The sequence below is a fragment of the Ictalurus furcatus genome, chromosome 12, assembly GCF_023375685.1.
Source record: "Ictalurus furcatus strain D&B chromosome 12, Billie_1.0, whole genome shotgun sequence".
NCBI classification, from domain to species: Eukaryota; Metazoa; Chordata; class Actinopteri; order Siluriformes; family Ictaluridae; genus Ictalurus; species Ictalurus furcatus.
Genome location: NC_071266.1, coordinates 10588376 through 10613717, shown reverse-complemented (window position 1 = coordinate 10613717; position 25342 = coordinate 10588376). Strand labels below are relative to the sequence as shown.

At 37.0% G+C, this 25342-nt stretch overlaps 2 protein-coding genes across 3 annotated transcripts in view; one reads left to right on the top strand and one right to left on the bottom strand.

The window, feature by feature from the left end:
* Positions 1-517, top strand: part of gulp1b (GULP PTB domain containing engulfment adaptor 1b) — a 33127-nt gene extending 32610 nt beyond the window's left edge. For both annotated transcript variants that reach the window (XM_053637896.1, XM_053637897.1), the window contains one exon: positions 1-517. In XM_053637896.1, the coding sequence (XP_053493871.1) occupies positions 1-72 (72 nt within the window). In that variant the 3' untranslated portion in view covers positions 73-517.
* Positions 436-25342, bottom strand: col5a2b (collagen, type V, alpha 2b). The gene is made up of 53 exons (XM_053637895.1): positions 25258-25342; positions 22947-22963; positions 22794-22826; positions 22649-22681; positions 22506-22559; positions 22259-22351; positions 19137-19214; positions 18933-18977; positions 18779-18832; positions 18088-18141; positions 17874-17927; positions 17737-17790; positions 17495-17548; positions 17357-17401; positions 17206-17259; positions 16354-16398; positions 16167-16220; positions 15585-15683; positions 15455-15499; positions 15242-15340; positions 14727-14780; positions 14516-14623; positions 14011-14064; positions 13816-13914; positions 13681-13734; positions 12992-13090; positions 12838-12891; positions 12682-12735; positions 12532-12585; positions 11030-11083; positions 10880-10924; positions 10702-10800; positions 10417-10524; positions 10088-10141; positions 9943-9996; positions 9776-9829; positions 9636-9689; positions 9444-9551; positions 8137-8190; positions 7994-8047; positions 7587-7748; positions 7206-7313; positions 6189-6296; positions 6048-6101; positions 5808-5915; positions 5640-5693; positions 5346-5453; positions 5181-5234; positions 4948-5055; positions 4542-4857; positions 3718-3905; positions 2545-2787; positions 436-1600 (listed from the first exon to the last, which is right to left on the bottom strand). The coding sequence occupies exons 2-53, from the start codon at positions 22956-22958 to the stop codon at positions 1454-1456; spliced, it is 4185 nt and encodes a 1394-aa protein (XP_053493870.1). The 5' UTR covers positions 22959-22963; positions 25258-25342; the 3' UTR covers positions 436-1453.

Sequence of the window (25342 nt, the reverse complement as noted above, 5' to 3'; positions counted from 1 at the left end):
GAGGGGTTCAAAATGGGTCTGACTCTAGAGGGCGCCATTTTCTCCCTGGATCAAGTGGACAGTCGATGCTGAAGGCAAACATCATCGTTTTTGACGGCCGACCGTCTGAACAGAATGATAGAGAAGTATTTCTAATTACATTCTGCATTAAGGGATGACAATTTAACAGGCCATGAACAAGTTGTACAGATGCTTTCTATTTTTATATTGTAAAAAGTGTGTCTGTAGAGATGACATCATTTCAATGATCATTGATTTTATCTTGAAGTCACCACACACACACGCACACACACACTGTGTCAAATCCTGCTGAAAAACACAGCTGTCATATTTTTGTGTCCGTATTTTCCCCCTCATATTTTTCCTCAGTAATGTTTGCACTTTCTACATTGGTCCTTAGACATACAAACCCGTCCTCCGTTTCCATCGTGTATCCTGCATTTATGTAGAACATCTAATATTTGCTTTATGACTGTTTAATAATATTACATTTGGAAAATAAAGGACAACTCACTGAACAATACAGCTGTTTGACATTTCTTCATAGACGTTTTGTCTGTATTCTTCTCTATTAAAGCTGCTTTTCATGTTTTCATTCTTTTTTTTAAGGAAACACTTCAGACCTTTTCATCATTGGATGAAGATAATTAGAAAGTTGTTTTTTTTAAAAAATGATGTCAGCAAGGAAAGACATGCATTTATATAAATGATTACATCACAAAATGAATACAATAATTCTTATCATTCTTTAATGAGACACTGTATGGTCACTAATTAATCTTAATGTTAAGGTGTATTAATGAATTAGCAGTAAAATGGTCCCGGATTGACAGAAACACCATCTCTGGAGAGGTAGCGCATATAAAGTGTACACAGAGGACTAAATTTGCAGTTTTTGCTTTTCAATTCAACAACAAAAAAAAAAGAACTCTTTAGGCATGGCCACTTTATATAAATGTATTCAAAACATTTTGATCATTAAATTAGTTTACAAAGCACCAACCAAAACTGGAATTTGGTCCACATAAAATAATAATTATGATAATGATAAAAAAAAATCTAGACAGCGTGTAAATGCAATCTAAAACAGCGTGTGTGTGCTTTTCCATTAAAAATACTACTTATTTTATTGATATGATATACACAGCAGTGCCCGGGGCACATGGATTATAAATTAAAAGGTTCACACAGTCTGTAATATATTAATACACCCCAGGCTAGTGGAATTCCTCATTTGATTAAAAGATCAAAAATGGCTGGGTGGGGGTGGGGGGGCGCTGCTCATCATGGTGGCTCATCATGCTCGTCACTTCTGAACTGTCTTGAAAAATAAATACTGCATCGGCGCAGACCTGAAGTCTTAACTGTGAGTGTTGATTTTTACATTTTTTTGGCTTGCTGTTCAGCATCAGCAGCTATCTGAAGGATCACAGGGTCACTTTGGTTGCACGCTTCATGAGAAGCACACAGGGCCTATGTCGATGCCAAACTCCTGCTCGGCTCCGCCCACGTCCACCGGTGCCATGTCCACGATCGGGAGCTTTGAGGGCTTCTGTGTGCGATACTCAAACACGGTCTTGCTCCACTCACTGCTGGATTTCTGAGAGACGAGAATAGAGAAAATACAGATTGAGGGCAAAATCTGGACAACACATGATGAAATATGTTTGGAGGTCTGTCAAATGCGTAAAAAAAGGTTTTGCTTAATAACACAGAATTTCACCGCATGAAGGGTTTTCCCAGGCCGCCACACACATGTATGTTGTCTCAAATTTAAAAGTGCTAATGCTATGTAGTGTCTACTACGGGTGAGTTGTACTAACAATCAAACACTGAATTAACATTAAGATGCGAGTTTAAATTTAAGCACTATAAACCAATGATTAAAATCTTCATCTCTGATTAAAACTTTGATCTGGGATTATATCATGTCTGCCATGATGGATTTATCAGCCTCCAAGCAGCTACACTTAATATCAATGTTTTTTTTTTTTTTAAATGAAATAAAAATGCTGAAAATTTATACCACCTCAGCTGCAAGATTCAAATTTCAGTCCCTGGCTCAAATTTAAATCTGGTTTTAAAGTAATGGAGCAAAAGTAATTGAAAATTACTAAAAAAAAAAATAATAAATAAACCTTTCAATTATTTATTAATTAATAATTTATGGCTGTTAAATCCTGATTATTTGTAAACTGAATAATTTTTTTTAATCTTTCTAAAAGTTTTTAAGTTTGATGTAAATTGGTTAACAGACATGTTTTTATTTAATCCAGGTTAAATCTTAATCATTGCTGCCACCTTGGTGAGAGCGATATGACATCACAATACTTGATGACATTTGTACGATACACAATATATATATAATGATATATAGGAATTTACATATATAGGAATGATATATAGAAAAATGGTTTTAAGAAACCTGTGAGGCCGATGATTTGTTAGAAGATCTACAAAAAAATTATATAATATATATAATTATTTATGATGCATGTAATATGTATTGCAATACATGTGTGAATGAAAGCGTCAGAGTCGTACCGAGCAGCCGTCCTCAGTGACCGTGTACTTGAGCCGGTTGTGTCCATACGCTTTGATGTCCGTCCCGTCCGCGCCCTTTAATACAGCAGCTTTCTTCAGGTTGTTGTTCTTGTCGTCTCTGTAAGCGACGCTGTTCTTGCAGTGGTAAGTGAGCGTCTGTACCGCCTCTTTAGAGAGCAGACGCAGGAGACGCAGCTGCACGGCCACCGTGTTCGGTGAATCCTCTTTGTCCCCGTATGTAAACTGAGGAAGTCGGAGAGTGTTACAATGAGCAGAGAAGACTTAGACCTAACCCTTAACCAAGGAGTTTTGTGGGGTGAAAAATTTGACGATCTTTACCAAATTCACAGCATGTGTTAGGGAGGTCCAAACTAGCACACAGGAGTGCAATTAGTTGTGTTCTATCATGCTCCAAAGCTGAGCTGTAGTATAGTATATTGTAGTGTAGTGTAGTGTATAGGTATACTTGATAAAATCGGTTCAATATACTTTACAACAGTACAGTAGATAAAATTGTTATAGTATAGAATAGTATAGTTTAGTACAATATAGCAGATACAATACATATTCCATCCAAACTCATGTACTACACATGTACTTTGACCATTGCAATGTGAAACTTTGTGCATCCCAAACCTGTATGTTTTATTGAGTGTAATATATTGGAAACAAGAGACTTAGATCTTAGCTTTGTAGCATGACAGGACGAAAATAAGTACACTCATATGTTGGTCTTGACCTCCCTAACGCATACGGTGAATTTGATGAAAATCTGAGAACGCTGAATTTGGTAAAGATCAGAGAACATCACATTTTTCTCCCCCAAAAAAACGGTAATAAACCTTTATGTATGTTTGGGAGAAAAATGTGATGTTCTCTGATCTTTACCAAATTCACATCATGCGTTACGGAGGACAAAACTTAGTTTTGTTCTATCATGCTCCAAAGAGGAGATATAGTACAGTACACTAGGTAAATTAGTAATAGTATAGTTTATTAAAGTTGTGTTTAGTAGATTAAATAGGTATAGTCAATAAAAATTGTATAATTTAGTAATAGTAAGATGTAGTACAGCATGGTGTAGCACAGCACAGTATAGTATAGTATAGTAGACAAAATAGGTACAATATACAGTATAATATGCAGATTAGCCATCATTCTAGGTTCACTGACCTTCATTCCTCTGTTCATGGTGGCTCCAAACCACACAGGTTTCGGCGTGCTGGAGAGAGAACTCCACCAGCTCTTGCGTGGGATGCTGGGCGGGTTTGCAGACACGCATGTCTCCCCCGTCTCCATGTTACAGTACACCTTGATTGCGTCCTTCAGACTTCCCTCGTTAGGGTCCACCCAGTACTCACCTATCACACATTCAGAGACGAGAGTGAGGATAAATTCACCCGTACTGTCAAGTGCAACAGTTTGTTCAAAACTCGGAAGACAAAATATAATCTTATAGCAACATCATATATTCTATGTTAACTGACATTCCTTTATTACCACAAATTTAAAACAAAAAACAAAAAACAAAAAAACAGTGTGCCACATAATTAATAGCTTTAGATAGCTATAGATGTCTGTCTATAAATTCTATAAATATTTACTTCTGTCTGTAAATTATCTCATATTCTCTGAAAAGATTTTGTAATCAGTTGTAATTTATTTTTGTTAATAAACTGTAAAATTTCCCTTTTTTTATTAAAAAACAAATCTACAGAGGGTCCAAACTATTGCCCTCAACTGTGTACTATGCTATTTTACAGTTTTATTTTGTATAAACACTCTTTAATATGTGTACCTGGTGTGTTTATTATACAAGCTGTACCCTGAAGTTTATATTATGTGTTTCTGTGAAGAGTCCATCTACAATTAATCAAGAAAAATCTTGATTTTCAGAACTGATCCTGATGAACAGAAGTTCTAGTGAACATCAGATCAACAGAATTACCCATGACAGCCTGATTCTTAGTACATTTTCACTGTAGTGGACTCCTCACCGCTTTTCTTCATCGGGTAGCACTGCTTGATGTCCTGGCAGGTGCGTGCCGGGTGATGGCGGCTCCCGTCTGTGTTTTTCATGCTGTCCAGCTGACTGCCCAGAGCCTTCAGTGAGGCATGGACACTGCTGTCCACGTGAACGGCACCAGAGCTGTTAACGGGTATTGCCTCATCCTTGTTGTACTCTGGAAGGGGATTATCTGGAGGATCAAATGTGCCGTCGTAGTCTGGGTTTTTATCAAAGTCATCCTCTACAGCAGTGGGAGGTCCAGGAGGACCAGGCGGGCCTGGAAGACCAGGTTCTCCGTGAGGGCCCTTAATAGAGCAGGAAATGAAGAAATAAGCTTAAAGCTTATGGTTTGTTCACTTGCTTGCCCTGTATGTGTAATTACCCTAGCTTCTCACCTCTGGTCCGATATCTCCAGGGCTGCCTCGAGATCCAGGAGACCCACTGGGTCCAGGAGTACCCATCTCACCTTCTTTACCTGCAGGTCCAACAGGTCCAGGAGGTCCCTTATAGTAATGAACAAAGACATCAGTGTAAATATTTACCATTCATTTTGAACACCTTTTCATTTTTGATCCAACATCCGAATGCTTTTGTAGCAACTACCCTGATAATAACATTAACAACTCACTCTTTGACCACTCGGTCCGACAATTCCTCTCTCACCAGCGTCTCCTGTCGCTCCCTTTATTCAGAAAAATGAGTGGAGTCTTACTATCAGGAAAACCAGCACTGATCTTTATGAGTATGATTATAATATGAGAATCGGTGTGCTGTATGATGATCTTATACTCACAGCTGTTCCTGGGAGGCCTTGAAGTCCAGTAAAGCCACGGTGACCTTTCTGACCCCTCTCACCAGCGACCCCTTTCTCTCCTTTGTCTCCTTGTGGCCCTTGAGGTCCCTGTGGTCAGGCAGAGGCAGAGATATTCTATAAAAATATTGACACTTAATGTGTTTTCATCCCTAATCACATTCTTTTTTTATGTTGGTGAAGTGTTTCACTTTGCTGCAATATGAATGTACGTGATGGTGTTTATACATGTAGTGTATCTGATAGTATCTGATAGTGTTTAAATGGACATATGACCTGTTTTCCTCTGACTCCTGGCTGGCCGACTGGACCCGCTGGACCGCTTGCACCCTGCAATCAAGAGAAACATTCAATCCTAATATTATATGATGTTAAAAACAATTTATTACATTATTATATATAAAATTTGAGGATTGCAATCATTTGCCATATGAGATAACTCACTTTTGCCCCTCTCAATCCAGGACCTCCAGAAGCTCCTACTGGTCCAGGTGTTCCTGGGGTTCCCTGAGGTCCAGCTAGACCCTCAGCACCTGAGTCTCCCCTATCTCCCTGGAAAAAAAGAAGAAAAAATCATGCACAGCCAATTATTCTAATGCATCAAATTTGGAGTAGAGAATAAGAATCTGCTTCCAAATTTGCCATTAAAATCTGAATGATGTTAATGATGATTTCTTTGCTTACTTTGACTCCACGAGTGCCATCAGTTCCAGGACCTCCATCTGCACCTGCAGGACCCTTAAAAAGCAAAGTAATGTACAATATAAATACATGAATATGACATTTCAAAGGACTCTGTGAGACTGACAAGCTAAAACACCAAACCTGTGAGCCAGCCTCTCCTCTATCCCCAAGAAGTCCAGGTAATCCAACAGGGCCTATACCACCTTTTACCCCCTGAGGGCCTTTGGTGCCGGGTTTTCCAGGTAGACCCTGAATGAGAAGAAAAACATATGCATCCTCAATTATATGGGCAATATAATGATTACTGTACCAAACCTTTAAGTGGTTTAACAGTGTTGTGATTGTATGGCTTTTCATGTTTATTTCTATAATATAGTACAAGAATAAGAGAATAATTCTGAATATAATACTCTGTGTCTTTCAGGTAAGTAATAAAACACTCCATATTATGCTATTATCCGAAACTAATCAATGACAGCGTGGTGTGAGTTACTGTTAGCACCCTGAATTGATTCATTTCCTATACCATGAAGTGTTTTATTCCTCTTATACTACAACAACGTGCAATGATTAAAATGCTTATTTATTAAAGAATAACACATTAAACTATATGTGTATAGTTACATTTTATATTATTGAACATCCTTGAAACTAGTTAGAGCCTGTTCTCACTTATGTTGTAGCAGTTATAAACAGTCTTTTCATCACTAACATCTCTGTTTGTCTCTGTTTTGAAGTTAATAAAAAAAGAGCAGCTTGTCAGTGTTACTAAAAAAAACCCACAAAGCGTAAACTCCTCTGTCCTAAAGATGTCGGAAAACTTAAAGTTACAGCTTTACCTCTGATCGTTACAAAGCACTGACATGGGAGACTCCTTATAGAAAACTCAACAATTGCACATGTTTTTTTAATCACTAATGATCCCAAAATGAAAATAATCATTAGCATAATAATCAAGCTAATCATCTACAGTGTCTCAAAAATAAGTAGCGCATTGGTGATTTCAGATTAGTTAAACACTGACCTATTAATACTCATTAAGCTGATTAGTATTAACTGATTACTTTTTTGTTCTTTTTTTTAATGAAACAATATTATTGGTTGATAGCAATATGTTATGTTGAATTGGGCAGTGAGTGTATTAATGGTCAAACTTACAGCAGGTCCAGGAAGGCCCATCAGTCCACGCTCTCCTCTCATACCAGGTAGACCCACCAGCCCTCTCTGGCCTGACAATCCAGCAGGTCCTGGAGGTCCATCAGGGCCCTGAGAAATTTAAATAAAGGGGAATGGCAATGATTAGCACCTATTTTGCAGTGATAGACCATGATTACACACACAGTAGCTGGTGGATCATTTTCAGCACAGCGTTAACACTTGATAGTGCACAGTTAGAGACTAAAGCTCATTTTTTCATACACAGCATGTGTGAATTGTCCTTAGAAGATTTTTTTTCCTGTGTATAGAAGTGTGACTAATCAGAAGTGTGAAAATCTTTTAATATTCTGAGTGTGCAAAATAGGCTGAGATTAGTTTTACCGGTGGTCCATCTTCCCCAGAATCGCCTTTATCTCCAGGGCTTCCAGCTGGTCCTACGTTTCCACGCTCGCCTTGACGTCCTGGGCCTCCTGATTCTCCATGTATTCCGGGTTCACCCTTCTTTCCTGGGGGTCCTTGTGGACCAGGCTCTCCAGTTGGACCCTGACAAAAAATGTGGAGGTGTAGTCCATGAAATATACAGGTGTCTACAATCAATTACAACAATGAAAAACCTTTTACTCAAAACTCTTTCAAATTCTTTTTGAGAGATCGTATCAAATCACGGGTCCCGGGACTTTAGCGGGTCCAGACATACATTCCTGACCTAAAGTCAGGTCCTGAATAATATATTTTAAGCACATAACTGAACAATAAGTTGAGGTTTTAATGGGTTGGGAGATACTTACAGCAGAGCCTGGCGGGCCAACACCTCCTGCAGGTCCTGGGAAACCACTGGAACCCTGAGAAAATAATAAGAAATAGTAAAGGATGTGTTTTACAGAACTCAGATCATTAAATTATCTTCAAAAACCTTCATGGTGGGGCTTACAGCAGCTCCCTGACTCCCCCTGGCGCCTTTCAGTCCAGTTACACCAGAAGTTCCCTACAATAAAATAAAACATTAATGTGTCATGTACATTTAATGCAAGCTTCAGAACAATGATGGTCACACTTATTTAGCCTTATAAATGGCATCTGAGATTCATTTATTAGCCCAACCATTCCCTTACATTATGTACATTTCTTATATACACATACACATAAGCAAACATTCAATTGCATATGGTATAGAAAATATGTTCTTACTAAAAGCAGATTAACGTACATCCCCTTATTTAAGCTAATTTCATACTTGAGCTTTTTTCCCCAGACATTAACATTCAGTATGTTTGGTCAAAATTTACAAAAATGTACAAATTGTACATTTATACAAATTGACCTTATAGACCAGATTTGTGCAACCGGAAAAACAAATGACCGGGGATGTTCTGTTTTACAGTTTCTCAGTAACAAGCTACATTTTTTCTACCTAGACAGAAAAATGAAGCTAGTGCTGATATAAAATAGATGATAACAATACCTTACTTGTATCATGGATGTTCCACAACATTATGTAACACTTAATTGATAAAAGTATAATGTGTCTGTCCTTAATAAATAAAATATTGTAATCAGAGGAATAAAACACTTCAGGATGTGCTGTTTAGGATAATAACCATCTTGATCTTCCTATAACAGCATGTCCCACTGAGGAGTTATCCCTTAATTAACAAAATAGAGTTACTATGCACTGACAGACAAGGTGCCAAAACTTTAGCACATGCCTTGCTGTTTCTGTTGAATGTATAAAAAGTTTTTTTATTATTATTATTTCTGCAATAAAAGTTGCAGAAATATATCATGAACAAGTTTGTTCCTTGTATTAGGTTGTATTAACTCGTTTTCCAGTAATCAACAAAACATGTGATTTGACCAAGGGTGCACAAACTTTTGCATACAACTACTTGAACTGTGTTACTGAGCCAAAAACATTTTGCTCAGTACTGTGAAAATGGGGATGTTTATGTCTTCAAGTGGACATAAACATACGTTGACTGTTACAAAGCACTGACACTGGAGACTCCTTCCAAAAATATTAAATAAACACCTCCTTACAGAAAACTTCACTAAATTATTCTTTGTTAAATAACAGCACATTTTAAAAACCTGTTTATTATTAAACTTGGATTATGTGAAAGTCCTTGTGAACAAATTGTTACTATAGAAACGATAACGTATTAGAAATTGTACATGAATGAGGGAATGACATGTATGTGCCATCTCTAAAGTTAGTAACATTTAACCATTATGTCATACCTGAGCTCCAGGTTTTCCTGCCATTCCCTGAGGACCAGGAGCCCCTGCTTCACCCTTTCCACCTGGTTCTCCGATTTCTCCTTTCACACCAGGTTGACCATCAGGCCCCTGCAAAAGAATGAACATAATAAAATAATTTTAAAAATGACAGAAAGACAGATTTATATATAAACAATTAGATTATATACTCACAGGAGCACCAGCAAATCCAACTGAGCCAGGAGGACCAGGCGGACCAGGAGAACCCTGAAAACAAAACCAGGAAAATGAGCTCATAATGCAGTACAACCTACATATAACTTTACATTAGTTATTCTCTCCTGATCACTCACAGGCGCTGCTCTAGAACCTGGTGGTCCAGGAGGTCCTCTGGGTCCGGTCTCTCCCTGAATACCAAATCAATTGGTTAGCAAAAATACAGAGGAGATCTACAGACACAAGCATGTCAACCTATAAATAATAAATTAAATAAAAAATAAATTGGGTTAATTGGGATTACTTTTTCTCCGTGTGTTCCAGCTGGTCCAGTAGGTCCAGTGGGTCCAGGAAGACCCTAAATATATATTTAAAAATTGTTATGTAAGTGACACTAGGACAGTATATATTATATGCAATATTTGCAAAATGATTTGACTATTACTCACCCGAGCACCATCATTTCCAGCTGCTCCCTCAGCTCCTATCTCACCTATTGCACCCTGAGATAATAAGATAATCACCATGAGATTTTGAAATGACTAAGCCAGGAAATTTTCTTTTTCGTTTTTAAATGTGAAACATTCAAAATTTTACAAAAGAAGCTGACATTTTAATTATATTAATTTCCTAGTCCGTTGCCCTTATTCACGCACCCTCACTATAAAAAAAACTCATGTCTCTATCTTTTGTTTGGAGGCTCACTCTTGTCTGCTATTCATTCAGTCTTTATTTTTTTTTTTCTTTTTAGTTCAGAGTAACCCTGAATCACACGTACACGGTCTCCTTTAGGTCCACTGGCACCTGATGTCCCTCTCTCTCCTGGCATTCCCTGAAGTCCAGGTGGGCCTGGTTCTCCGCCCTTCCCTGCTGGTCCTGAACTACCCTTAAAGACGCAAAAAAAAACAAACAAAAAAAAAAAACAAAAAAAAAACAGTGATTTATCATCATTACTGTTTTGTGTCAAAATTATTTTATTATTTAATTTTACTATATGCTTATTATCTTTATTCATTTTCATAGATTTATAGCTAACTAATGACACTGGACTATTCTAGACTACCTTAGGTCCATCAGGTCCTGGTGCCCCAAGACTGCCTTTAGACCCAGGAAGGCCATTAGGTCCTAGTGGTCCTCTCTCTCCTGGGCTTCCACGCTCACCCTGAGGGGCAAAATTATGATTTCTCAGTAAAACCATATAATAATTCTGACAAGAAATAGTAAATTTAGTATGAGCTTACTCGTGGTCCAGTCTGACCAGCAGCACCTTCTTCACCATTGACGCCCTAAAAGAACAAGAAAGACAGTTCAAATATATATATGTCTAGGCAAATATTTAACTTTTGCTGGAATAGACATGGAAAGAATGTCATAAACAATACTCCACTCACCTCATCACCTGGCTTTCCTGGCTCTCCAGGTGGACCTGCGGGCCCAGGTAAACCCTGAGAAGTGAACATGTTACACCAGTTAAATTTAATCAAATTTATTTTTAAACACACAAAACTTTGTCTTAAATTAATAGACCACCAACACCCCACAATAGCTAGCCAAATTCTACCCCAAATACGACCACTTAGTAGGGGTGTAATGATATATCGTGGCACAATGCATTGCGATGCAAAAATGTGGATGTGCATCTTGGAAATGTGCAATATCAACATTCTATTAATTATGCATTTCATGTCATTGCACTGTTTTAACACCAGAGGTCACAATCTGTGCATCCCACAGCGTTAAGATGCATAGAGTGCATGGTGGTCACATGACCATGAATTTTCATAGCAAGTCTGCGAGATAATCAGCACTTGTGAAGTGACCGGTAGCCTGATAGCTTTGACTTGCCACAACCTACAGGCATTATACATTATACAGTACAGTTACACAACCATATTATAACATAAAAAAGAGCTCTTCTGTCGCTTTCAAACAAGACCATCCCTGGAAATCTGGCATTTTAGCCAACTTTGGAGCTCTATTTCTGCTATGGAGCTAATTTTCTTTCAGTCGACCATTTTCCCAAATTCCCAGCTCAGACACTTTGTTTATTCAATCAACATTTTATGGAGAATTTATACATTTATTTATTGATTTTTAAGATATGCCGAACCTATAGTACATTTTTTTTACAATATTAAAACATTGGAACCTTGTTGGATTTTTTTATTTAGTTAGTTTTTTTACAGAAAAAAAAAAAACACAATGTTTATTATACAGATATAAAAAAGGACTCTTTTCAGTCATAATTTTTCTTCATTCAAATTTGTTTAAATGTTCTGAAATTTGAATCAAATCTAATCGTGAATGGCATGTATTGTTACACCCCTAGTACCTACCTAACATCTGAGAAGATCTAGCTAATGTGTGAATGTAAGTTCACTATCTTAACTGAATTTCCCCAACGGGGGATCAATAAATGTACATCTTATCTTATCTTGTCTTGTCTTGTCTTGTCTTATCTTACCTTAAGGACAATAAAAATCAGTTTAACTCCAGTAAATGTAATTAAAAAATGAATCTACATCTTAAATTGATAGGTCACTAACCCACAACAGTATTATTAGCCATCCAGCTAGCTGTAAATATTTAGCCATAAATAAAACTAGCTAGCTAACATTGGAGAACATTTCCATAGCTAGATTGCTACCTCCAAAACAAATCTTGGATAGAGAAAATAATTCTTGGAAAGATCCTATGCCAATGAACTAGCCAGCTAGCTGTAAATATTTATCCCCAAATACTAGCTAGCTAACATTAGAGGAATTTCTAAAAAGCTAATAGCTACTGTTATAAAATTTCGTCAAACAAATTAGCAAGGCGCTGATCCTATGCAGATAATTAGGTCTTAAGAGAACAGTGATTGCTCGTTATGAAGCAGTTATTTGTTACACACCTGAAAGCCTATCAGACCAGGAGGACCCTGCTCACCTCTTTTTCCTGCTGGACCCTGAAAGCACAAGAACACATATTTTAAATCTGCTAGAAAATAGTACAAATATATAAAAACAACAGATATTTCATGACGGCATGAAATGACACTAACAGGTGGTCCAGCAGGGCCTGCAGGTCCTTCCTCGCCATCTTTTCCATTACGACCCTGTTGATGAAAGCACAGTTTCCATGAGAATGATTTTCACTTAACTTTTTATATTTCATACTCTTTCTAATCACTAATGCTGTGATCTATGAGAAAGCTCACTCTTTGTCCTGTTGCTCCCGGGGTTCCGGCTTCTCCTGCTTTTCCTGCATCGCCCTGGGTGTCAAAAACAAAAATAAAATACCTAACTTATCACATGGCTTGAGAAAGGTGGTAACTTTTACTATTGTATTATTTAAAAATTTTGACTGATTACACTGAAGCCTTTCGGGCCTGGCAGACCCATAGATCCTGGTGGGCCTTTGCCTCCGTTTGATCCAGCAGGTCCAGGACCACCGTCATCTCCCGGTGCTCCCTGTGGAGAACAGTCAAACGAGTTTATAAAGATGTAGCTTTTTATTTAAAAATTATATTAGTGTATAGAGTATTAGAGTAAGTATATGGTTAACATCAGTTAAATATATTTATTGGGGACGTCGCAGAAAATGTTTGTTCAATAATGACCAGAAACTTCAAAGAAAAATATATGCCTACAACAAAAACGTGTCAAATCAAACAGGTTACAAATTTATTTAATAGTAATGTTAATTAGAAAGTAATTAAAACAACTCTCTTGCATGCAAATGGAGTGTTCATATATACAGAGTTTAGGGTAACCACCAGGCATCTGGTGTTCTACTTCAACTGTTTTAGTTAAGGTGTAGACACTAGAAAATTTCCCATGCTCATTTTCTTATTAACTGCTATACACAACATCTTTTTCCTAGAATAGAAAGAAAGAAAGTGTATATGTAAACTTTTCCCCCCACAAATTCCAACCTAAGCCTTTATTAAAAACGTGTGTCCAAATTGTTAACTGGTAGTCTATGTCTAGCATATGATGGTACAGTAATCCTATCCTATCCTATTAATAATGAGTTTGTTTAACATGTTGTTATTAGTTACCTGAGGTCCAATTTTCCCTTCTGGTCCATCAGGTCCAGCAACACCACTCAGACCCTTAAGATGTATCGAAAAAAATCATGAAGCATAATGGTAACACTCTTTCACATAATAAATATCACACAGGTCTTTCTTTACCCTTGCACCCGGAAGGCCTGGTTCTCCAGGACGGCCAGGATCACCGCCAGCACCTTTAACTCCGGACGAGCCTGGAGTGCCACGCTCACCTACAGCACCCTGGTGATGTTGTAGTAGCAATCCATTAACAATTAAAGCAAAAATAGGAATAGAAGTAGGATGATCACAGTTTTAAAAGATGGGAATTTTGCCTGCCTTTTGTCCAGGTAACCCGTCAGCACCCGGAAAGCCTCGAAGACCTGGAGCTCCCTAAAAACACGAAAACAGATCAATTCAATGCAAAAACAGTCTGCCCTTCTAAATAACAAGCAAATTCACAGATACGTCAGACTGCAATCAATTGCCTACTGAAGAACCATCTACTTTCAATGAAAGAGACAATTTGACTGACCAACCAGAGACCCTTCCTGAGTAACTTTTTTAATGGCCTTTCCAACATTAAATGTATCTACTGTATAATATAATTGAATATAATCATTAGCAAATTGCTGTGGTATAAGCAAAGAATCAACTTCGGGTAGATAATTACATCACCATTTTTCCTCCTGAAAGCTAACAAAGTGTGTATACACAAAAATATTGTGGATACACAGCAAAAACAGATTGAAACCTTCAAGATCCGGAAGCTTGTGGCCAGATAGGTGCACAAAAGATACAGAGTTTCTGAGACTACAGCAAATCAGTGAATTATTTCTCTCACTGTCTCTCCAGGAGGACCGGGCAGCCCTACAGATCCCAGATCTCCTCTGGGCCCCCGTTTCCCTTCCTCTCCCATCGGACCCATCTCTCCTTGAGCTCCAGGTTGCCCCTGTGACACAGACAAGTTTTATCAAAACAGCGGCCAACCCCTTTGTAACTATTTAATCAGCTATTGTAATCGACCATCTATTAATCTGGCGTTATTAACTCACCACTTCTCCTTTAATTCCAGGCTCTCCTTTGAGTCCAGGGATGCCTGCTTCACCCTACGACCATAAAAATATGAACATCTGTAGTATCTTATTCCATAGATATTGTAAGTACATTTAAAAAGAAGAAGTGACCTAAATAGTTCCATTTTTTTTTTAAATGACCACATCATCATTACGGCCGCTGTAACTATGCAACAATGGTTATTGTTCCATGGCTCAGTTTTAACTGTTTAATTTTCATAGTCCTTTAAAATGTTATTTTTTAAAAAATAATAAGCAATGAACAGTGCTACTAGCCCCAGCCCTGGGGTCTCAGTTTTGTTCTAATCCTGAGCATAAACCTTTGGAACTAGACTGGTGACCACTGCAAAAGGTCCAGTTCCTGGTTTATGGTGTTATAAAATACCCCATTTCATTCATTCATAATTTTATGTAGAACTATGTAGAATTTTATGCAGAAAATAAGAACTCTAATTTTATGTAGAACCAGTTGTCAAAAACGAGTGTGTCATTACCACTTGACCTTTGGCCCCAGCAGGTCCTGTCTTTCCCTGAGGTCCAGGTGGTCCAGGCTGACCAATCAGTCCGACCGGACCTTGCACACCGGGTGTCCCCTTCATAAAAAAAGATCGCTCATGACACACTACACATAACTTGAATCATGAATTACATTCATTGAATTAAACTTAAAGAATGGCAGCTTTGTTGGAAGAATGGCTGGAACTCACTGATGGCCCTTTATGTCCAGGAGCACCGTCCATGCCTGCTGGACCCTAGATATGAGCACATTTATATCAATAATATGCATCAAAATGTCCAAATACAGAGTGAAGCTCATAAGGTTAACACATAGCACACCTGTTTGCCCTGAGGTCCAGGTAAGCCTACTCTTCCTGAGTCCCCTCTGGGTCCCTGAGCACCACTGGTGCCTCGAGGGCCCGTGGGTCCTGCTTCACCCTGTGAAGGGAAAGGAACCAAAAATTACACCTAAACACACATGCAATAGACTGCAATGGACTGGTGTTCCATCGAGGGTTTATCCACATAAACATGGATAGACATAGATATTTCAATAACTTGATATCAGAACTCATTATAGTATTCATTTACTTAATGTAGTATTCAGAGATAATTTCAGGGACATAAAATATTTTTTTAGTTGAATGTGTGAATGTGTGTAATGGCATTTATTTAGCTATACCAAAGGAGAGGCTCCTATTTTATATCATATATAAATATACATACATACATTTTTGCTATGTTATTTGAGTAATATTAATTTAAAAATGAAAATTTTTAAATATTAATTTAAGAAATTGATTAAAAAGTCCTTGCTAAACATATGTCGTGATTGAGAACATGAATTATAACCGACATTTAAATGAGTTAGATGATTAAAATAACCAATAACACAACATTACAAATAAAACATGTACAAACCTTCATGCCTGGATTGCCTGGAAAACCTGGAGCTCCTGGGATTCCTATGGTACCCTGTAAGAAATACGATATGACCAACATTACCAAAAACCGATGCTGTAATCTTTTTTTATACATTGTGGGTATATGGGATGAATATGGGTTGATGGGATTTTTAAGATATTAGAACAGAAAGTAATTTACATACCAATGGGCCTGGTTGTCCAGTATTTCCTGCCATTCCACGTTTTCCCTGCAGAAAAAAAACACTGAACTTTAAAAAATTATAGTACAATAATATGCTTAGTTTAAAAAATTGCCTTGTAAATGTACAGTACATTGCTGGCAGGTAGTTAGTGTAAATTCATACTGTATTGTATTTTAAATAGAACATAAAACTCCAATCTTACAGTTATATTGTTTTTTAAAAACTCTTATTGCCAAATATACATGTTAAATAAATCTGAAAGACAAAAATCCTAACAAAATATTTATATATCATATTTATATATCATATTAAAAATAGATTAAAATTGTGTTTTCTAAAGGAATCATTTCAGCTTGCATAGGAACAGTTAAGATATCAAAAGGCACAATAAACACTAGCTAAAATAAAAAAAAATGCAATAAGACAAACAATATAACAAACAATGAGAACAACAGGGACAAAATCAGTGAGTCACAGTCCTGGATAACACTTTTAAAAAACAAAAAAACAAAAAAGTAGTTTTATGGTTTATCTATTTAACATATCAGGCTAGCTAGCATACGTTAGCTAACATCACCTAACGCTGAGTAACTTTACCTCAGGTTTAAACTTTTTGCACTTAACCTGCTTCACTAAAATAATTAAAACTATGCTTTTTAATATACATTTTTAGGAGGGCTTAGGAAATAATGAAAGAAGAAATTCAGCTAATTGTACAGTAAAGTTAATGATACTGTATAGCTATACAGTATAAGGTACTTTGATACAGTATAATCTGCAGTACCGTCAATATAAGTATTTTACAGGTATGAGCACAGTATTCAATTGTAGAAATTACAGAAATTATCTCACCGCTGGTCCGCTAGGTCCGATCCGACCTCTTTCGCCAGGCAATCCAGGTGGACCCTAAAAAAAATCAGTTGCAGTCCATAATGATACATTTTTGAGGAATAAACTTGCTTTGATTCATCCAATATGATAAAAATCGCATTATGGAACATACCTGTGGACCGACAAGCCCCATTGACCCAGGAACACCTGATGCACCCTGAAATCAAAACACAAACATATGTATAGTATTTAATAATATATTATTCTGTGCCATGTCATAGGCTTCACAGTTGTGAAGTGTGTGTCTAACCTTTGAACCGACAACACCTCGCTCTCCCTTCGCGCCATGTGGACCTGCATATCCCTGAAATGATCAAAATTGTTAACAGAATTTCAATCCTTAAAACGAAGAGAGCATTAAAACCTGGTTTATACAATGTATGTATGCAGTTAAATCTAAATCTGATGGCTGTTTTTTTTTTCACATTGGAGTAAATGTTAAATTTATGTTTAAATATTTAAAACATTTCAGCAATTAGCAATCAAGCTCACCCTGTGACCTTTCATTCCTGGTTGACCTGGTAAGCCTGGGAAGCCCCTAGCCCCCTTGATGAAGGGAAATATCATAGTGTGAGGATCAGGTTGAAACATAGATGTATATATAATATATGAAATAAAAGAGATTTTACTGCTGATCCTGGGAATCCATCTTCTCCTTTCTTTCCTGGTTCTCCCGGTTCACCCTGATACCAGAAGAAGAAGTATGGATCATTTTATTACTGTAAGATGAGCGTGGATAATTTTATTACTGTAGGTCATTACATGGTAAATAACTATTTTATGAGAATAAGCTCTTTACAGTGTGGGACAGGGTTACGTAAACAAGCAGATTGGTGTACGTACATCTTGACCAGGTTTTCCTATAGGACCGTCTGGACCCCTTGGTCCATGAGGTCCCTGTAAAAAAGAAAAGAACAGCTCCTTACTACAGCAAAACCTTTCCTGACAACTTCTTCAGTTTGTGTTAAGCAATTTCTGCTGGCCTTCAGCCACAATTTCTTTTCAAGCATGGGTTTAGGTAAATTACACTCTAACTATAAAGCAATCTTTCATAGTTTCTATTTCAGGGATCATTATCCAGTGGACTCAGATTAAACCAAGCACTGTAAAACTACTGTAGCAGAGCAGATCAATGTATGAACAAAACTGTCCGGCATCTCGGCTTCTGTAGCAGATTCTCTGTTGCAGCCAATCATGTGGATTTATGTGAATTAGTTAGCTGAAGGTAGCGCGTCGGAAAAGAAAACTGTTTTTCGTAGCCGTTTATGAATATTTAATTTAATTTACTCATTCTGGTCTTATTAGAGAACCAACATCATGTTATGATTATTTTTTTTTAAAAAGACGACGACGAAAACAGAACACTTAAAGATAAATTAGCAAACTATGCATGTAGTACTCATTTATTCTGAATGTATCTCATCGTTTCAAAGTCTGTGGTGCTACTCGAAGGTGAAGCTTTTAACATGAACATGAACATTTATAGCCATTATTGTCTTATTCATACTACATTTAAGCTAGCTTAATTTCTTACCATGGATCCTGGATCACCTGCTTCTCCAGGGGTGCCCTGTGCTCCCATAGGGCCCTGTGGGACACAAAAAGCACTGAGATCGCATTTACATTGTTGATACAATATAAATATCATCTTCTTGTGAGGCTGCTTGTCCAATGGGTGTTGGACTTACGGGTGGACCTGATGGTCCTGGGTGTCCTCTTGGGCCTGCTTCGCCCTGAATCAGATTAATTAGTGATTTATTAATGAACGATAATTGAAAGAATTTTTGAGAAATGATTAATAAACATGATAGAGTCTAGTGTTACAGTTAGTGTACATTGCACTAACTATATTCAATATATTCAACTATATTCAATATATAAACTGTTCTTACAGGTGGCCCGGAGACAATTGCAGACATTCCCATTTTCGCATCATGGAAGCCTGAAGCCATCTGAGATGCAAACTGACTCTGTAAAACAATGCATTGGAATGGTTACCATTAAAATGGAGAGATTTGAGATATATATATATATATCTACAGAGGTTAAATCTGCGAAGCAGGAACTTCTTTAAACACTGTATTTAGGACTTGCGCGCCTCATAAAGAGTGAGTATGCAGAAATCTTGAGTTGAGAAAGTCATGCACCATTTCCTGTTTATATAAAAAGTAAACCTGAATAGAAATGTGCATGCTCTCACACATTCTCTCAACATCCACTCCCATCCTGTCTCCTTCCCCAAGTAACTGTAAATACTTCAAAATGGTCCATTTTTTTTTCATAATCTCATATGCATATAAATAGAGCCACAATTCTCAAATCATCCGTGTGTAGAAACAATGGCAGAACTAATGAGAAAGCTCAAAGAGAAACCTTTTAAGAATGTAATACACCTCTAGAAGAACAAACATATTTTGTGTGCATGGATTCTTTCACCACCATGTAATCCATGCAAAGTCTTAGGGTGCGTTCCTGTTTTTAGGTTATTTTTTGTAGACTGGAGCTGCTAAACAAAGCAACACGGACAGAACTGTAGTGTTGCAGAAACGCAATGTGTTCTTGAGAATTTGACCAATGAATAATAAGACAAAATACACGCCGGATGTGATACACAAAGCTTTTTAAAGAAGTTATTTATGTAATTATCTAATCATTTATTTAGGACTGGCTCATGCGCTCTGTGCTTGAGTGATTTCTGGGATTTCTATGAAAACTATATATATATATATATATATATATATATATATATATATATATATATATATATACATACATACATACTACCCCAATTCAGAAAAAGTTGTGAGAAAAAGAGGAATGATTTGTGAATGTACTTTGTATTTAAACAAAAAACGTTTAAAGACGAGGTATTTGATGTTTTACCTAATGAACTGCATAATTTTTTGAAGATAGACATTTATTTTGAAATTGATGCATGCAACACACTCCAAAAAAGTTGGGACGGGGCAATTTAGGACTAATAGCGATGTGACAAGTTGAAATAAGAAGGTGGTGTGAAACAAGTGAGGCAATCGTCTAATCATAGTATATATGGAGCCACCAAAAAAAGGCCTAGTCCTTCAAGAGCAAGGATGGGTCAAGGCTCGCCAATCTGCCAACAGATGCGTCAGCAAATAATCCAACACTTTGAGAATAACATTCCCCAAAGTCAAATTGGTAGGATTTTGGGCATTTCACCTTCTACAGTGCACAATATAATTAAAAGATTCAAGGAATCCGGTCAAATCTTGGTGCGTAAAGGGCAAGGCCGAAAACCACTTCTGAATGCGCATGGTCTCAGATCCCTCAGACGTCACTGTCTTAAAAACCGTCATGAGTCTGTAATGGATATCCTGACATGGGCTCGGGAATACTTTCGTAAACCTTTGTCAGTCAACACCATTCACCGCTGCATCCACAGATGCAAGTTAAGGCTTTACTATGCAAAGCAGAAGCCACATAGCAACACTGTCCAGAAGCGCCGCTGACTTCTCTGGGCTCGGTCTCATCTGAGATGTACAGTAGCACAGTGGAATCGTGTTTTGTGGTCTGACGAGTAACATTTCAAATTTTTGGACAAAACAGCCATCGTGTTCTCTGGGTCAAAGAGGAAATGGATCATCCAAGCTGTTATCAGAGTCAGGTCCAAAAGCCAGCATCTGTCATGGTATGGGGGTGTGTCTGTACACATGGCATGGGTAACTTGCACATCTGTGAGGGCATCATTAAGGCAGAGAGATATGTACACATTTTGGAGCAACATATGGTGCCATCCAGATCAGGACAACACCAAACCACATTCTGCCCGCATTATAAGCGCATGTTTGCATAAGCAGAGAGTGCGGGTGCTAACATGGCCTGCCTGCAGTCCTGACCTGTCTCTGATTGAGAATGTGTGGCGCATTAGGAAGCGCAAAATAAGGCAACGAAGGCCCTGTACAGTTGCGCAGCTGAAGAAATGCATAATGGATGAATGGGGGAAAATTCCACTTGCTAAACAAACTGGTGTCTTCAGCATCCAAATTAAACCTTAATAAGTGTTATTAAAAGAAAAGGTGATGTTACACAGTGGTAATCAGTTGACTGTCCCAACTTTTTTGGAGTGTGTTGCAGTCATCAGATTTGAAATTTGAAATGAGTGTATATTTTCAGAAATAAATTAAATTCACAAAGTAAAAGATCAAGTAATGTGTTTTCAATAAACTACAAGGTGAATTGAATTTTCAAATGACTCTTTTTGTTTGTTTTTTTGCATACTGTCCCAACTTGATCGGACTTGGGATTGTGTATATATATTTCCCCCCATTTTTTCCATTTTCTTCTTCTGAGACATGTAAAGCCAGCCAACCACATCTTTGTCAAACTGCTGCATACGCTGCATCACAGGGGAGCGAAACACACTCAAAGCAAAATGCTATCCACCCCCTTCCTCATACTGGAGCTCACAGATGCTTATGATTGGCTAGTGTCACTGTGGGAGAGAGAGAATGCCACCCCCCCCCATCCACCCCACCCCGAGACCATGGGCATTTTTCTCCCTATGTTCCCGGCCACAAGTAGCTGTGCCATCATTGGGATTCAAACTCATGACCTCCCAAGGAAAGGGTGAACACAGGCCATCCCTCAGGAGCCCTATCACCATATTTCTGACTAGTTTAATTAGGTACAGGGTAAAAACCATACAGCAAACAAACCAAAATTATCTTTTGGACCTGATTCGGACTCAGCAAACAGACTACTGTGCCCTTATAAACAAAGCCCTCCCAGATGATGTACAGCACTCTAATGATGGTCCAAAGTTTTATACATACACTCTAAATAAACCAAACATTTGCTATGGAAAGAAAAGGTAAGTTTGTGGATAATACCTGGAGATTCATATGCTGTTTTGTTTTGCTAATTTGTCCACAACCAGATTTGAACTTCAAAGTCACATTTTTGTCATGTGTAAGCCATCTACTGGTGCAACGCCTTACCAACAGATAACACAGATTAAATAGAGTTAAACACTCACCCCTGGTAATGCAGCTTGTCCTTGAGGACCAGGCTTTCCGGGCATACCTGGCACACCTGGTATCCCATCAAACCCAGGTGGACCTGCCACGCCCTTAAAAAAAAAAAAAAGAAAAACTGTCATCACTGTAACAGTTTAAATAAAATATAATATAGTATTTTTTTGGACAGATCATTCACATTTTCATACATATTTGACTGATTATTATTAGCACATATAAGATCAAAAGAATGTTTTCGAAACATACTTTTCTTCCTTTAAAGCCACGATATCCTGCACGTCCCGATGGCCCAGGAGCTCCCTATTAAATACAACACAATACGTAAATATAAGGCAAGGCAATAAAACATTTAGGTAGATTATTGCTGCAAAAAAAGTGCAAAATCCCACCATTGGTCCCGGTCGACCAGGCAGTCCCACAATCTGAAAAACAACATGGAAGCACTTAATAATACACAGAATACAGTAAATGCTGACTAATAATACACTGAATCCACATATATTCTTGCTAAAGAAGTTATTTTTTTATACTTACATGAGGAATATCTCCTGGTTCTCCTTTTTCACCCTTAAATTTCAAAAGAGTTACATTTTCAGTACAGCTCATGAACTAACCATAAAACTATTTATATTTATCTTGATATATTTATATATTTTAAATATTATGAGTTATAGTGCATGTACATACCTTGAGTGCCATTATCTCTGAAATGTAAAAGAAAAAAAGGTGTTTAATTATAGATTAGTAAATATGCTATTTCATATAATGTTTCATTAATAAACTTATTATTACAAACTTGTATTATATATTGTATATATACTTGTAAAGTAAAAGTTATAATTGCATAATGACATATTACAATGATAGAGTAAAGCGTTTTAATGATATCAACAGGTCATAATGGTACAGTAAAAGTTGATCATTATATAATAACAGGTTATAATAGTATATTAACAGGTTATATTGGTATAGTACTGATTATAATAGCATAGTAATAGGTTATGGTGATGTAGTGACAGGTTATTATGGTATAGTAACTGGTTATAATGGTATAGTGATTATATCTGGTATAGTGACTGGTTGTTGTGATACAGTAACAGGCAATAATGACTTAGTAAGTTATAATGGCGTAGTAATGATTATAATGCTATACTAATAGGATATAATAGTACAGGTTTTAATGCTATAGTAATGAGTTTATAATGCTACAGTAATAGGTTATAATGGTACAGTGATAGGTTGCAATGCTGTAGTTATGATGGTATATTAAAAGCTTAAAGGTATAGTAATAGATTATATTGGTATATTAACAGGATATAATGACAAAGTCATAGATTATAATGGTACAGGAATAAGTCATAATGGTTATAGTAATGGGTCATAAACGTGTAGTGACAGGGTAAAGGTATAATATAATGTGGTGGCTGTGACTCAGGTGGTAGAGCCGGTTGTCCACTAATCACAGGGTTGGTGGTTCTGGCCCACATGTCACATGCCCAAGTGTCCTTGGGCAAGACACTGAACCCCAAGTTACACCTGAAGATAGGCTAGCGCCTTGAATGGAGTGTGTGTGTGTGTGTGTGTGTCCATGAATGGGAAACAGTAAAGCGCTTTGAATAACCACTAAGGTTAAAAGGCACTATATAAGTGCAGAACATTTACCATATAATAATAGGTAATAACAGTTATAGTACTGGATATAATAGTCTAGTAAGTGGTCATAATAGCATAATAACATGGTAATATTTTATAATGGTATATGTACCACTTACAATGCTATATTGAAAGTTCATAATGGTAGAGTAACAAATTATAATTGTATAGTAATAGATTAGAATGGTTATAGTACTGGTAGTAATACTATAGAAATGATACTAAAGAATCGATTAAGATAGCATAGGTCATAATAGTGCTGTAATAAGTTACGATGGTACAGTAATAGGTTCTAATTGTATAATAGATTAGGAAAGCATAGTAAATGATTATGATGGTCTAATAATAGGATATGATGGAATAAGAACAAGTTCTTATAGTACAGTAATAGGTTACAATGGTAAAGAATGTACAGGAATCGGTTATGGTGTGGGTTCAGGGTATTCACTACAGCTCCAAAAATGGGAATCACTTGCAGAAAATTCCCCAGTGTTAAATTAACTAAGTCCTGACTTAACCCTGACAAATTATTAGTATTTAGTTATACAAAAAAAGTATATAATTTAGAGGATCTTGCCTTATAAGCAGTTAAACAAGGAAGATGTCTTAATCTACATTTGGTGAATAAAAAAGTTTTTTTTTTTTTTTTTTTAAATATACAATATGTAAAATGTAATTGTACAACTATGTTAAATCCAGTAAGTACATTTATTTATTTAAATGTGTTGTTTTGTTATTAAAATGTTGACTGTGTCCCAATCAGGGTTACAGACTCTATTTGGTGATAGTCAATTTTATTTGATGAGCTTGAACACCCTTATCTGTGTTGTATAGATTTAATTTTTGTATACATAATATGTTGTTTTACTATAAAATTACCTGATTTAAACTCTGATCTAATTCATGTCTAACCTGATGTTTGACCATGACAAATCTTTGTGCTCCCTTATTGTGAAGTCTTGCTGAATTCAATTAAATATTTTTATTTTGAGTAAAGAGTTGCACATTATTTTATTTCATCACTGGTCGAAGGGCATTTTTGGAGCATTCTGAATGATCATTGGTGGGGGAACCATCAGACCAGTCTGGCAACTCTACTACAGTCTTATGTGGTAGACTGAAAATCTTCTACACATGTCCCAATTTACAGATACAATATTTGATCATAAAGGCAACGGTATACTATACATCAATAGTTGTCCATGACTAAAAATGCTCATGAATGAAATGAATAAAGGACTTTCATCTTGACACCAGTGTCATATCCACTCATATCCTCTCAGTGGACTGTGTTTATATGCAAGTGTTTATATGCCCTCTAGAGGACACCATGAGTACTGCTCACCGATCCGTCCACGAGCGCTGGCGAATCTCTCACACACGGGGCAGCACTCTCCCTCCGGGACGGAGAAATGCTCACACCCTTTGAG